The sequence below is a fragment of the Myotis myotis genome, unplaced genomic scaffold (genome assembly GCF_014108235.1).
Source record: "Myotis myotis isolate mMyoMyo1 unplaced genomic scaffold, mMyoMyo1.p scaffold_m19_p_6, whole genome shotgun sequence".
Lineage (NCBI taxonomy): Eukaryota > Metazoa > Chordata > Mammalia > Chiroptera > Vespertilionidae > Myotis > Myotis myotis.
Genome location: NW_023416368.1, coordinates 38,479,391 through 38,493,594, shown reverse-complemented (window position 1 = coordinate 38,493,594; position 14,204 = coordinate 38,479,391). Strand labels below are relative to the sequence as shown.

Sequence of the window (14,204 nt, the reverse complement as noted above, 5' to 3'; positions counted from 1 at the left end):
ATGGGAGAACATATTTGGCAATGATAACATCTGATAAAGGGTAATATCCAAAAATATATATGGAACTCCTACAACTTAAAAGGAAGACAATCCAATTAAACAATGGGCAAAGGACCTAAATAGACACTTCTCCAAAGTGGACATACACATGGCCAAGAGACATGAAAAAATGCTCAAAGTCACTGATCATCAGAGAGATGCAAATTAAAATGACAATGAAGTATCACTTCACACCTGTCAGAATGGCTACCATCAATAAATCAACAAATGACAAGTGCTGGTGAGGATGTGGAGAAAAAGGAACCCTAGTACACTGCTGGTGGAGTGCAGACTGGTGCAGCCATTAGGGAAAACAGTATGGATTTTCTCAAAAAAATTAAATATGGAACTGCCATTTGACCCAGTGATCCCACTTCTAGGAATATATCCTAAGAAACCGGAAACACCACTCAGAATGAATGTATGCACCCCTATGTTCATAGCAGCACAATTTATAATAGCTAAGATCTGGAAACAGACCAAATGTCCATCAATAAACAAGTAGATTAAAAAAGCTGTAGCACATTTCCACTATGGAGGGACCTGGAGAATATCATGCTAAGTGAAATAAGTCAGAAAAAGGCAAGTATCACAGGATCTCATATGTGGAATCTATAACAAAATAAACTGATGAACTAAGTAGATCCAGAGACATGGAAGCATGGAACAGAGTGTGGAATCTGAGGGAAAGCAGGGGAGGATGAGGATGGGTGAGTGGGAGGTAATCAACCAAAGACCTTGTATGCATATATGCATATCCATGGACACAGATAATAGGGTGGTGAAGTCCTGGGGTACAGGGCAGGGGTGGGCTGGAGGGAGTCAATGGGGGAAAAAAGGTAACATATGTAATACTTTCAACGATAAAGATTAAAAAAACAAAAACTAGAAGGCAGCCCAGCCTGGTGGCTCAATGGTTGAGTATGACCTATGAACTAGGAGGTCATGGTTTGATGCCCGGTCAGGGCACATGCCCAGGTTCTGGGCTCGATCCACAGTTGTGGATGTACAGTAAGAGCCGTTCAATTATTCTCTCTCAGCATTGATGTTTCTGTCTCTCTTCCCCTCTCCCTTCCTCTCTGAAATCAATAAAAAAAATATTTTTTAAAAATAAAAAATAAAGTAACCACTTAAAAGAGGCGCAGATAAGAAGCCAGTTGTGGATATAGAATGGAATGATAATAAAAACTCAATCCAAAAGAAGTCAGAAAAGAAGGAAAAAAAGGAAAAGGACAGATAGAACGAATGCAAAATAAAAAGCTGATAGACCTTAAACTCAACCATATCAAAATAATTTTATTAAACACAATCCAAAGGCAATTTATCAGATCATGGGGGAGAAAAAAACAACAATGTGCTGTTTGCAAGAAAAAAACATGCTGTATATTAAGACACTAATAGGTTAAAAGCAAAAAGATGGGAAAAACATACCACAAGAACACTAATCAAAAGAATGTATTAAGCCCTAGCTGGTTTGGCTCAGTGGATAGAGCGTCAGCCTGTGGACCAAAGGGTTCCAGGTTTGATTCCGGTCAAGGGCATGTACCTTGGTCAGGGCTCCTGCAGGAGGCAAGCAATTGATGTGTTTCTCTCACATTGATATTTCTCTCTCTCTTTCCCTCTCTCTTCCACTCTCCCTAAAAATCAATGGACAAATATCCACAGGTGAGAATTTAAAAAGAAAAGAAAAAGAAAAACAAACAAACAAAACTACAATACTTGGAAGTTTGTGGGATGCAGTTAAAGCAATGTGCAGAAAGAAGGAATAAAATGGATTATCTACCTTTCCATCTTAAGAAGCTAGGAACAGAGGAGCAAATAAAATCCAAAACTGGTTCTTTGAAAAGATTAATAAAGTTGATAAACTCTTAGTAAGATTTAGCAAGAAGACAGAAGGAGAGAAACTACCGACATCAGGAATCAATAAGTGGACATATTACAGCTCTTACAGAGGCCTCTTCCTGGTGCCCCCACCTCCATCCCCAAGGTAACTGTCAGCCACTTCTGAGACTTGGACTAGCCAGGCCTCATGGTCTAGTCACCTGCAATTTCAAGTGAGGGACTTCCTGGCCCCTTGACCACGTTAATCATTGTGCTGCGCTGCCCAGATAGCCTGGGATGGCATTCCCGCAGTGGCTTCCAAGTTGGGGGTCTGCTGAATGCTACACCAACAGCCTTCTGTGGGCACGGAGACCCAGGCCCAGCCAGGCCCCCCTCTCCTTTCTCAGCACTGGTTTCCTCTGTCACTTCGGTCCGAGTCAGATGGAAGAGGCGGACCCCGAGGGACAGGGGAACACTGCTGTTTTCCAGAAGATGTCTTGTGGAGGGAAGCCTGGACACTTCCTGGAGGAAGTGGCATTTAAGCTGAGCTGGTGGAAGCTGGTAGATGGGCAAGGGCACGGTATGTTAGCTGACATAGCAGGAGGAGGGGCACAGCTTAACTTCCCTGAACTTTGTCCTGAGGGCCAGGGAGTCAGTGGGGCTTTCGCCAAGGGCATGACCTGGCCAGCTCCACGACTAAGGAATGCTACTCTCTGGGAAGGGAGGAGGATTGAGTGAAGTGGGAGAAACTGGGGCAGGGAGCCCAGGGAAGGGGCTGGGTAGGGGTCCAGGGTTTGAGCCAGGCTCCAGATCCAATATTGCCCATTTCTGCCCTCCCCTTCCACCACTACTCTCACCTGCAGGGAAGTGGTGAAAGGCTTTTGGGGGGACAGCAGGACCCCATCTCCTTGGAGAGGATGGTGAGCCTGGAGCTGAGGCTCCTGTAAGCTGCCCTCTTCAGGGGGTCCTGACTAGGGCAAAGCAGCAGGGTGTGGGTCCCCTTCTCCCTCCCCTCAGGGCACAGATGGAGGCTTTGTTCCTTAGCGCCCGGAGGACACTAGTTCCAACAGAACCTGTACTGACGTGCAGGCAGCATAGCCACAGTTACTGTGGACAGGCAAGGCCACGGGATAGGGAGCTGGCAGGGCGGCCACAGGGCTGCACTATCCAGGCTGGACCCTGTCGGACCTGTGACAGAGATTCTAAGTCAGTGCTAAGTGGGTAGGAGAACCAGAGGTCCTTTGCTCAGTCCTGTACCCAGAAGGTACCAGCACTAGCATTTTCTCAGAGGGGCCTAGAAGGGCATCTAAGGGCTTGGGGCAGGGGCTCCATCTTCCCCACCTGTCCTGCTCCCTGGGAGGTATGACTTCCTGTCCCCCTGGCTTGTGGCCCTGAGCTATATTCATGGGAGGCCTGAGGCCAGGCTCTTCTTAGCCTCCATATTGTTCCCTAGTTTGAACCCTACCCATGGCTCCTCAGAGGAAGCCCAGACTCCTCAGGGTGGTCACTCCAGCCCCATGCAGCCCGTCTCACTTCCACACCTCCCGTGGGAGCATCTCCAGCTGTGGAAGTGAGCCTCACCCCCTTCCTCTGCCAGGGACTCACTCCTTCAGAATCCCTCCCTTCATCCCACCCCCGCACCAGGCCATCTGTGTCCCCGATGTTTGACCAGTGGGTTTGTGCCTGCGCTATGTGGGTGCAGACATCAGTGAAATAAAATTGGAAATTCACTTACAAGCCTTGTGACTCCTTTTTTCAGACATAACTAAGTGCGGGTGGGGACCTGGGGAACATCAGCCTGTTCTGAGCCCTGCCCACCCTTCCAGCATCGGCCTGCACCTGTTCCTTGCTCTCTCTATGCTAGCTAGCCACAGTGGCTGCCTTTCAGTCAGCCTCCTTTCAGCCTCAGGGCCTTTGCACCTGCTGTTCCTCTGTCTGGAATTCTTCTACATCCTTCCTATACATAGATAACACCTATTCCTCCTTTCCCTAGAAAAACCTTCTCTGACCTCCCTGTTTAGGTCAAATGCTCCTGAAGATATGCCCTCTCGCTGTGTCTTTTCCCGTGAGGACCTGTCAAAACTGTAACTCTACTATGTCCATCTCTCTCGCCCTCGCCTATGAGCTCTGCAAAGGCAGGAACCCTGTCTGGTTTGGCCAATGATTCTATTCTCTGGCCCCCAGCAGTTCCTGGGGTCCAGTAAGTGCTCAGCAAATTTTTGGTGAGTGAAGGGATGGGCGAATGGCTCAGTTCCTGGCTGAGCCTGTCAAGTGATTTCTCTGGGAGTGACTCAGAGAAACTCCAAGGAACTGAGGACTGACTTCCATGTGCGATGTTTACCCAGCTCTATGTCTTTATTAAGAATCTGATTCCTCTTTGTCCCTCCCCCCCTTCTCTATTGCCGGTTCACAGACTCAGCCCCCCACCTGGCAGAAATGCCACACCCCAAACACCTGCTTTCATCTTCCTGCCTCCACCCACAGTGTCCCTGTGCCCGCAGGTGCGGCCACACCTGCTGGTCAGAGTCACCGGGGCTCCGGAAGAGGAAGAAGCCGCCACCTGGTGGCCCTTCGGTAGAAATAAGCAGCTCCTACCTCCTGGGCACGGCAGAGGCGTGGGCTCTGTGCCTTCAACCGCGCGGGTGCAGGGCTTCCCAAGCCGACAGGAGGGAGGTCACTCGCCGAGTCATGGAGCTGAGAAGCAGCGGTGCCCGGAGAGACGGCTCCAGGACTCAGGGCTCTAGCAGGCTGTTCGCCTGGAAGCGGGCACCCTACTGACGGTTTGTAGCGGCAGAAGCTCCCCTGTAGGTGAGCAGGACAAGCTGGGAGACGACTCCCATTCGTCACAACAGGAATCTGAAGCCCAGCGGGGCCCCAGGAGGCAGAAGGCCGGCGGGCCAGACGCAGACCCCGGAGCGCAGAGCAGGATCCCTGCTCCCTTCATGGCGCCTGCGCACTGCGGCCCCGCTCCCCGCTTAGCCCCGCCCCCACCGCCTGGGTTTTCAAATTTGAAACCAGCTCCTTTTCCCGCCCGAATGTGTGGACCAGCGGCGAGAGAGGGCGGGGTAGCGCGCAGCCAATAGCGTCTCGGAGGCTCCCAGGCCCCGCCCCGAAGGTGACGACAGCGAGCCGCCCGACACGACCCGCCAATGGGCGAAGGCACTCGCCGTGTCTCGGCGGCGCCCACGTGCAGCTGCTGGGCTGGGGGCCTCCGGAGACGACAGGCTCCTAGAGCCGCGTTCTCTATGCCGGGCCCTCGCCACCAGCACGTGTTGGGAACTGAGGCCCAGGGACGCCACATAGCTAGTGCGGGGTCGCTGAGCAGAGCGGGCGGGAGACATCACCTCCCGGCCTGAGGGTTTGCCCCAGGGCCGAGCCTGGAGCGGGCGTCCCTATCGATACCGCGGGAGTCCGAGGGGGCGGGCAGCTCGCGGTGGGGGTGGGTGGGCCGGTTCCAGAGGGGCGGGGCCAAGAGCGGGGCCGTCCGGCGGGCGGGGCGTCCGGGGGCGGGGCTGGGCGCCTGTGTTTGTTGCACCGTGTCAGTTACATTGTAACAAAAGTGCTGCCGCTCCTCCAGTTCGCACTCAGGCCCGCCCGCCGCCAGCTGTCGCCGACATGGAATCCGTGGCCAGCAACATCCAGGTCCTGCTGCAGGCGGCCGAGTTCCTGGAACGCCGCGAGAGAGGTGAGGCAGAACCCTTGGTTGGACCCCAGGCGGCGACCTTGCTGACACGGGCCTGGGTTAGACTTGGCTCCCAACTTGGAGGATGCATACCTGGCTTTAATGCAGTAGTCCCGGGGCACCCCCATCTTAAAATGGAGAGGAGTCCTCGGTCGGTCGGGCTGGCGGGTGTTGGGGATATGGTCCTGGCGCCCAAAGCCTTCGCTGACCGTGCCATGCCAGGGGCGCCCGCTGGGGCCAGCTCCAGCCTGACGCCGACACGGGCTCTCTCTGGCAGAGGCTGAGCACGGATACGCGTCCCTGTTCCCGCACCGAAGTCCAGGCCCCGTCCACAGAAAGAGGAAGGGATCCCCCCAAGCTCTTGGCGCGTTGGACAGTGGGCGGTGAGGAGGGCGAGGGGCGACGGGGAGGGGGGATGGGCGCTGTCCCTCCTCGGGCCCCTCCTCAGCCCACTTCCTCCTTGTTGCTTGCGCCTTCTGGGCCAGGTACCTATTCTGGAGACATTCAAACCCCTCCCCTTCCACCAAACACACCCCTCTATTCATTCAAAGACTATTTCTTGAGCTCCCCTGATGTGAACAAGGCAGTTCTGGGTCCGGCTTCCACTCACACTCCTATACTCCACCTATCACATCACTCACTTTTCCCCCCAGGCTTCCTCCTTTTCTCTCTTCATCTCCACCCTTTACACAAGCTGTTTCCTCCAATTTGAGTGTCTTTCTCCACTACCTGCTTTCAGTAACCTGTGTTTCTGGCTCAGCTCAACTGTCACCTCTGTTTGCACTCCACAGCTACCTGGCAGGCCTCTTTCAGCATTTGCCCCCCAGCCCCACCCCCTACCAGCTCCCCATGAGTCTCTGCCTCCACCTGGCAACTCAGGTGCCCGAGGCCAGCACAAGGTTGCCATACTGCACTAGATTGGGGCAGAGATCTGCAGTGGATTTCGAGCCTCTGGGAACCTGGGACTGAGGGTGTGGGCAGCAACTGATGGCCCCTCACCCCATCCTCTCTGGCATTGGCAGGTCTGTGCACAACGAGCTGGAGAAGCGCAGGTGAGTCCCAGCCATGCCCTGACAGCATTGGGCCTCAGGGACTGTCTTCCTCTGGTCTTCCCTCCCCTGTCAGCCCTCAAGCTAGCAAGGCTGGGCTGGCACTGCCCTTCAGACCCCTTCCCCTGCAGGAGGGCCCAGCTGAAGCAGTGCCTGGAGCAGCTGAAGCAGCAGATGCCCCTGGGGGCTGACTGTGCCCGATACACCACACTGAGCCTTCTGCGCCGGGCCAGGATGCACATCCAGGTAGGGAGCTACCTCTGCACCCAGGAGCCAGGTTACCAGGACATGTGGAGAGGTGAAGCAGGGAAGGGCTCGGGGAGAGGGGCCCATTGTGCTTAATTTTGTTAAATGGGAAGAAAAGCAAAAAATAACTCAGGATTTATTGGGCAAATGATGTTAAGCTTCATTTGCCCAATAAATGTTCACTGTTGTTGTTACAGCTATTACTACTTCTATTTCAACTGTGAGGCTCTGGGCCAGGCACTTAACCTCTCTGGACTTCCTTTCCTCCTCTGTATGGGGAGGCATGCCTATTGAAGATAACGTGATGGGTCATGTGTAAGGGTCCCTTAGACTGTAGAGGACTGGTCCTCGCTCTTCCTCTCCCCATCCTTCAAGGTCTCCTGTTCTGGGCAGTCTGTTCTGAAGCCACTTTGGGAGGTAGCTCCAGAGGCCAGGAAGCCTAAAGGACTGGGGATGGCAGTCACCATTTTCCTGGGGCTCTTGCTGCTGCCCCCTGGCGGACATGGGTAGTGTGTGCAGAGTCAAAGCCCCAGGCAGGCCGAAACCGGTTTGGCTCAATGGATAGAGCGTCGGCCTGCGGACTGAAAGGTCCCAGGTTCGATTCGGGTCATAGGGCATGTACCTGGGTTGCGGGCACATCCCCAGTAGGAGATGTGCAGGAGTTAGCTGATCGATGTTTCTCTCTCATCGATGTTTCTAACTCTCTATCTCTCTCCCTTCCTCTCTGTAAAAAATCAATAAAATATATTAAAAAAAAAAAAAAAAAGCCCCAGGCAGCCCCGGAGAGGGGATTAGGAGGGGCCTTGGAAATAGAAGAGGCCTTTCTTGCCCTCTCGGTTCTTCAGACAGAGGAAGAAATGGAGGGACAGATTCAGAACCCAGGCCCAGGTCCCCTGACTTGCATTCTTTCCTTCAAGAAGTACTGAGCACCTGCTCTGCTAGGCCATTCTAGGTATCTGGGCTGTGACAGACGGATATGCCATGTAGTAAATAAATCACAGTGTGGGAACTGTCTGCACTGTCCCAGAGGTGCCTGCATTCCCCTCATGGTGCCTGAGTAACACCTTAGCTCAGTGGTCGCGAGACTCATACGGCTCTTTGGTCCCTTGAGTGTGGCTCTTCCACAAAATACCACGTGTGGGCGTGCACGTACAGTGTGATCGAAACTTCGTGGCCCATGCGCAGAAGTTGGTTTTCGGCCTGGGCGAGTCTATTTTGAAGAAGTGGCGTTAGAAGAAGTGAGGGGTGGACATATAGAGAGGATGAATGAAAGGAGATAGACGAAACAAGTATGCAAGACGAGTGTGGATGGGAGAGTTGGAAGGGGTCGACCTCAGCGAACGTACCTCAATCAGATTGAGGACGTTTTTAGCAAAGGCCAGCTTAGGAGTACCCTAATTAATTAATAACAATGTACCTACCTATATAGTTTAAGTTTAAAAAATTTGGCTCTCAAAAGAAATTTCAATCGTTGTAATGTTGATATTCGGCTCTGTTGACTAATGAGTGTGCCGACCACTGGCCCTAGCTGAACAGCAGCCTGTTTCTCATGTGGGGCTCGCCTGGCCTGCATCTTGGAGGGATGGTATGCCCCTCAAGTGCAGACTGGGCAGGACCTGTGGATTGCTCCTTCCTGAAGCCCCATCACCTCGCCCTGTACTCCCTGTATCCTGTTCCGCTTGCGCCTTGCCTTAGGATTTCTTTGCTGCACATAGATCTGTCCAGGTGCCTTTTCTGCTGAAAACCTTTCATGGCTCCTGACAGGATAGTCTTAGTCCTTACTTCCTGTGAACTCAAGGCCCTTCACCACTCAACTGCTGCCACTGGCTGCTTTTGTAGTCTCATCCCCTCCCTGTTCCCCACCAAGAGCTGAATTCTTGGTGCTCTTCCTGGCCTCCCTCTGCCTGAGTGCTTCTCCTCCCCCATCTTCACCTGAGCAGCTGTCACTCATCCTTCCACACCCAGTCCCAATGTCCTTCCCCATGCTCTCCTTGTTGACTGCAGGCTCCTGCCCACCGAGGGCTCTGATGGGAGAACTCTTTTTTTTTTTTTTTAAATATATTTTATTTTTTACAGAGGAAGGGAGAGAGATAGAGAGTTAGAAACATCGATGAGAGAGAAACATCGATCAGCTGCCTCCTGCACATCTCCACTGGGGATGTGCCCGCAACCCAGGCACATGTCCTTGACCGGAATCAAACCTGGGACCTTTCAGTCCGCAGGCTGACGCTCTATCCACTGAGCCAAACCGGTTTCGGCTGATGGGAGAACGCTTGGTCTTTGAGTTCCTAGTACTCGGGGCTGGCAGAGCTCTGGTAGGGGTGGTGGGGAAGAGGGGGCAAATTAATGATGGAAAAGCCTTAGGGTTCCTAGGAAGGTCTTGACCAGGAGTTACAAACTGGTAGCTTTTGTTTAGTCTACAGTTTCCTAAAAGTTTAGCTACTTGGCAGCACTTAAGAGGACATTTGACATGAAAAATCTGACTTTCCAGCTCTCTTAAAGACACCGAGAGATCGGACCACACTGGGCCTCTTTCCATGTGATTGATTGGAACCTGGAGGTGGCTGCCTCCTTCAGCTGGAGTTCACACTTGCCATCATGTCACAGCCCCTGCCACACCCCATCCCTGTTGCTTGATACCAGCACTCATCACTCCACATCTCCTATCTAGGCCCCACCTGACTAAACCCTGACGTTCTCTTGAGATTGCGCTGCCCTCCCTCCCCTGCCCAGCTAGACAGAACTCACGGGCCATTTACATGGGACAGAAAGGCCCGATTCCCTGGAGGATGTGGAGGTAACCCTTGGAGCCCAGGTTTAGTGAGCCTCTGTCTGGAACAGTCACCAAGTGGCCATGACCTGCTGCTGAGTTATGCTGGGTTGAGGCCCAGGCCCCAGGCAGCTGACCCCAGCCCTTTGCTCCTCTGGAATCCACAGAAGCTGGAGGAGCAGGAGCAGCGGGCCCAGAGGCTCAAGGAGCAGCTGCGCAGCAAGCAGCAGAGCCTGCAGCAGCAGCTGGAGCAGCTCCGGGCGCCGGCGGGGGCTGGTGAACGGGAGCGGCTGCGGGCAGATAGCCTGGACTCCTCAGGCCTCTCCTCTGAGCGTTCTGACTCAGACCAAGGTGAGTGTCCTGAAGCGGAGGGTGGGGTGGGCCGGTGGGCCAGGTCTCCTGACTAGACCTGTCCCTGTGCAGAGGAGCTGGAGGTGGACGTGGAGAGCGTGGTGTTCGGGGGTGAGGCCGAGCTGCTGCGGGGCTTCAGTGCGGGCCAGGAGCACAGCTACTCACACAGCGGCGCCTGGCTATGACCCTTGCCACCCCGGAGCGTGCCTCTGCCCTCAGACCACCTCTGCTCCACTCAGCCGGGCAGGAGCCCTCCCCAAGCCTCAAGGGCTGCTCAGTCACCTCCTGTTGGAATGGACTAAAAGGACCTTGGTGTGGGAGCCCGTGTTCCTCCTGCCCCTCCGCTGGCTGCTGCAGTGCCTCCGGGGGGAGAGGGGAGAGAGGAGGGGGCCTGGCCTCCCCTGAGCCCAGCACGACAGGCAGCTTAGGCCTGGGCCACCCTTCCAGGCCTTTTTTGTAGCACTTGGTTCTGTTGTCCCCACAGGGACAGGAAGCCTCTTGGGCCCATCTCCACATTTCTTCCTAGACAAGGCCCCCTGGCCTTTGCCCCATAGATACTGTACAGTGTTTTCATTAAAAGGCTTTCATCATTTCCTGCCCATGGTCTTGCCTGATGAAAATGGGGAAACTCCAGCCACAAAATGGGAAAGAGGAAATGAGATCAGTCACTACAACTAACACTGTTGACTGCCGCAGTGCCCCTTTAATCCTCACAGCTAAGCCGTCTTTCCCCACTTTGCAGGTGGGACTGAGGCCAAGTGATAGGACTTGCCTGAGGCCCAAAGCCAAGATATAGTGGAGTCAAGATTCGAACCAAAGCTTTCCGACTCCACAGCCAGGGCTGATTGAATTCAACAAATATTTATTGAGTGTCTATTATGAGCTAGATATTGTTCCAGATACTTGGGATGCAGCAGAGAACAAAACGAAGGTCCCTGCCCTCATGGAGCTTACAGTCTAGTGTTTATGACCACTTTGCCTGAATGCTGTCCATGACCCTGGGCAAATCTCTCCTCAGCTATCCAATGCAGGAAGAAGCAGGCCTGGTTCAGATACGGATAACAGGTCTGATGCACTGTAGATGCCAAACAGATACCACCTCCAACCCAATACCCAGAGAGTAGATCAGGCTGGAAGTTGACTTTTAATAATAAAATACAGGGGGAGGGCAGAGGGAGTGCAGCAGGTGGTGTGGTGTGCTGCCACACAGGGTCTGCACTGGCTACACGAACTGCTGCTGCTGCTGCTGCTTCTTGGTGGCTGCCTTGCTGGCAAGGTCCTTGGCCTTCTCTGTAGCTGCCAGTGCCGTCTCCTTTGCCTTCTCCTTGGCTTCCTTGGCTGTCTCAACAAGGGTTTTGGAAGGGGCCTCACCTGCAGCAAAGGGCAGGAGGCTGGCTTGAGAGGATGCCAAGAAGACCCACCTAATCGCTGCCTACAGCATTCACTTCCTGCAAGCCAGGCACCATCGGGAAGGCGGTATTTGCCCAGGAGCAGATGAGGAGTCCCAGGCTTAGAGAGGAGCAGTGACAGCCCCAGGTTCCACACCAGTCAGGGCACCTAGGACTTGACCCCGACCTGTGCCTGGGAGGTTCTCACCTTGCAGCTTGGCCAAGATGTACTCAAAACCCTTCATTGACTTGGTCACATTGCTTTTGAACCGGGCGAGACCAAATTCCTGGCAAAAGATGAGAAGGGGAAGGATTCTGAGCTGCCCACTGACCCCCAGCCCAGTCTCTATGTCAAATGCCCTGGGCCTCAGAGCCCGAGCACTCTCACAGTGCTGCTCACCTGGACAGCTCTGGAGACGCCAAATAAGCTAGAGGAGACCCAAGCTTCCCGGTGGATTTCGGTCCAGCCGCTGTTATCAGAGTTCACACAGTAAACACATCGTTCCTCCACCACCTGTGCAGGGAGTCAGGCCAACCACAATTGTGTGGGAGTCTTTCAATTTGCCAACTTCACATAAATTTGATCTCCTGCCTCTTTTCACGAGGTAGAATAAAATGAAAATCCATTCATTTCCCTGAATGCACCCCAAGCTGCATTTACAGAAGAACAAGAACATTAAGGTCACTGTGCTCTCTCTAATCTTTCCTCTGACCCTTTAAACTAGAAGGCACATGGAATAGCAGAGGGTCTTCCAGCTCATCCTGCCCCTGGATTTGGTTTTATAGCTTTGCCTGGTCATGAGTAGAGTTTTCAGCCTGTCTTCCACCTGTTGCAGCTCTTGAGCTCATTGGAAGTCCAAATAAAAATGGAAATCTGGCAATTGTCACAGCTCTCATGAGAGAGGAAAAAGTAGATCGGTACTTCCAATAGAAACCTTCAAAGACCTGTCTCACAGCTGGACTGAAAGACATTTCTCACAGCAGGACCACTCTCTTGGTAACAGAAAACAGAGGTAGTGCCCTCAGGGAAGTATGCTGGGGGGCAGTGTATTAAGTTGCCAGCTCATTCTGTAGCCTTGTAGGACACTTGCCCTCTTTGAACCTAACTTTTCTCTTTGCACAAGAGTTATGCCCCCCCCCCCCCCCGGGTTACTGTGAAGATTAAGTGAGAAAGAGAATGTAAGTTTTCTGAAAGCTTCAGGATATTCATACGTGAGAAGAAATTGTAGAGTGTTCCTTAAACCAGCGGTTGCCAACCGGTGGCCCGTGAGGTCCGAAAGGTTGGCAACTGCTGCCTAATTTAAAACATATTTTCAAGTGTTTTTGTTTTCTTAAATTAATTTTATTGGGGTGACATTGGTTAACATGAACATACAGGTTTCAGGTGTGGGTTTCTAGGTTATAAGATCTGTATATTGCACCTTGTGCCCATCACCCATCAAGTTTTAAAGACAAGAGAACAAAGGTATATAGAACCTCTTTCCCCTAGACTCTTAGACAGAAATCCATGATGTAAGACACATAAGAGTGTTACTCCTTTAGTCACGTGGGGTACAGGCCCAGATCCGCTCCCTTCTGAGGCACACCCAAGGCACCCTCATGGCTTGATGGGTTCCTGTTTGAAAGCCACTGCCTCCCTCCCTCCGCATCACTGGCTCCCTAGCCATACCTATCTGGAGCTCTGAGGGACCAAGGGAGTCTCACCATCAGCCGGGCGTGGTTGATGTTCCAGGTGAAGGTGGTCATGGTCTGGTTCTGTGGGTCCACAATAGAATCCTCCAGGATGTACACCGAGTGAGCGACATTGGCAGGAAACAGTCGCTCGGCCCAGCGGGGCATCCTGTTGGTCTTGGTCAGGAGTCTCCGGGACAGGAGCTTCTGGTCAGGGGTCACCTCCCGGTGCACTATGTCTTCCGTCAAGACATGTTTGCTGCAGGTGTCAGGAGGAAGGTGACCCTCAGGAGCCTGCCCTGAGCCTGCCTGCTGCGGTTCCCATCTCCAGCCTCCCGGCCCAGAATGGCCAGGCCTTCCCTCAGACTTGCAGTGATGTGTGTTGTGGCGCATTCCCTCGAACCTATCCCAGGGCAAATTCCGACTCCCGCCCTCTCCTTGACCTGGATTCCTGGGCTTTCCGGCGTGGCCGGCCTTCATGATTTATTGCACCTGCACCGCCGAAGCGAGCCACAGGCAGAGGAGGAGCGCGTCTGGAATTGCAACCCCAGGACCCCTCCCAATTCCTGTGCGGCCGCCTCTTCCTGTCTCGCCACCCAGAGAACCTTGGACTAGGGCCTCAAGGAAACCACCGCCCAGGCCCTCCTCCTTCCAGCACCTTGCAGGCCTGGCCACTTCCTCCAGAGGGTCCTCTGGCCTCCAAGGCGGCCACGGTTCCGGCCATCCCCTACCTCGGACTCGATGTGGAGTCCTTCCCGGTCCCACATTCCGATTTCCAAACGGCGAGGGGGCGGGGTTGCTCCTTCCTCGGCTACGTACCTGTAGGGATTCGGGTACCGCTGCCAGAAGGCAGCGAACACTTGGTCCCAGGAACTCCGGAGCACGCTGTGGCCCAGGAAATACTTCACCATTGTCCCGGCCGGGCGGGGTCAGCACCCGAGCAGCATCAGGGGTGCAGAGCCTGGGGGGCACGCGGAGGCCAGGCCGGGGCTCGGCGCACGCCCGCCAGGCACCAGTTCAGTCACCGCCCCACTGCAGCCCAACAGCAGCCGCCGCCATGAGGAGTTGTCGGGCCGCCCGCCACTTCCGGCGCAGACTCGCTGTACCCACCACTTCCGGCGCCTGAGCACGTGACCATCGGTCCCTCCCCTCTCCGCCCACTCCCCCTGCCGGAGCCGCGTCGCTGC

The 14,204-nt window shown here is 53.9% G+C and overlaps 2 protein-coding genes across 3 annotated transcripts; one reads left to right on the top strand and one right to left on the bottom strand.

Moving 5' to 3' along the window:
- The first annotated feature begins 4,082 nt into the window (after nt 1–4,082).
- MXD3 (MAX dimerization protein 3) lies at nt 4,083–10,551 on the top strand. The gene is made up of 7 exons (XM_036315198.1): nt 4,083–4,668; nt 5,438–5,545; nt 5,820–5,925; nt 6,565–6,594; nt 6,723–6,837; nt 9,775–9,958; nt 10,031–10,551. Exons 2-7 carry the CDS (start codon nt 5,476–5,478, stop codon nt 10,141–10,143), a joined length of 618 nt encoding a protein of 205 aa, XP_036171091.1. The 5' UTR covers nt 4,083–4,668; nt 5,438–5,475; the 3' UTR covers nt 10,144–10,551.
- A 249-nt stretch (nt 10,552–10,800) lies between these two features.
- On the bottom strand, nt 10,801–14,122 carry PRELID1 (PRELI domain containing 1). 2 transcript variants are annotated; one of them, XM_036315196.1, is made up of 5 exons: nt 13,837–14,121; nt 13,051–13,276; nt 11,747–11,860; nt 11,555–11,633; nt 10,801–11,329 (listed from the first exon to the last, which is right to left on the bottom strand). In XM_036315196.1, exons 1-5 carry the CDS (start codon nt 13,926–13,928, stop codon nt 11,181–11,183), a joined length of 660 nt encoding a protein of 219 aa, XP_036171089.1. In that variant the 5' UTR covers nt 13,929–14,121; the 3' UTR covers nt 10,801–11,180. The 2 variants fall into 2 exon arrangements, with proteins under 2 accessions (XP_036171089.1, XP_036171090.1); XM_036315197.1 differs by lacking the exon at nt 11,747–11,860 and having other exon boundaries at nt 13,837–14,122.
- Nucleotides 14,123–14,204: the final 82 nt, after the last annotated feature.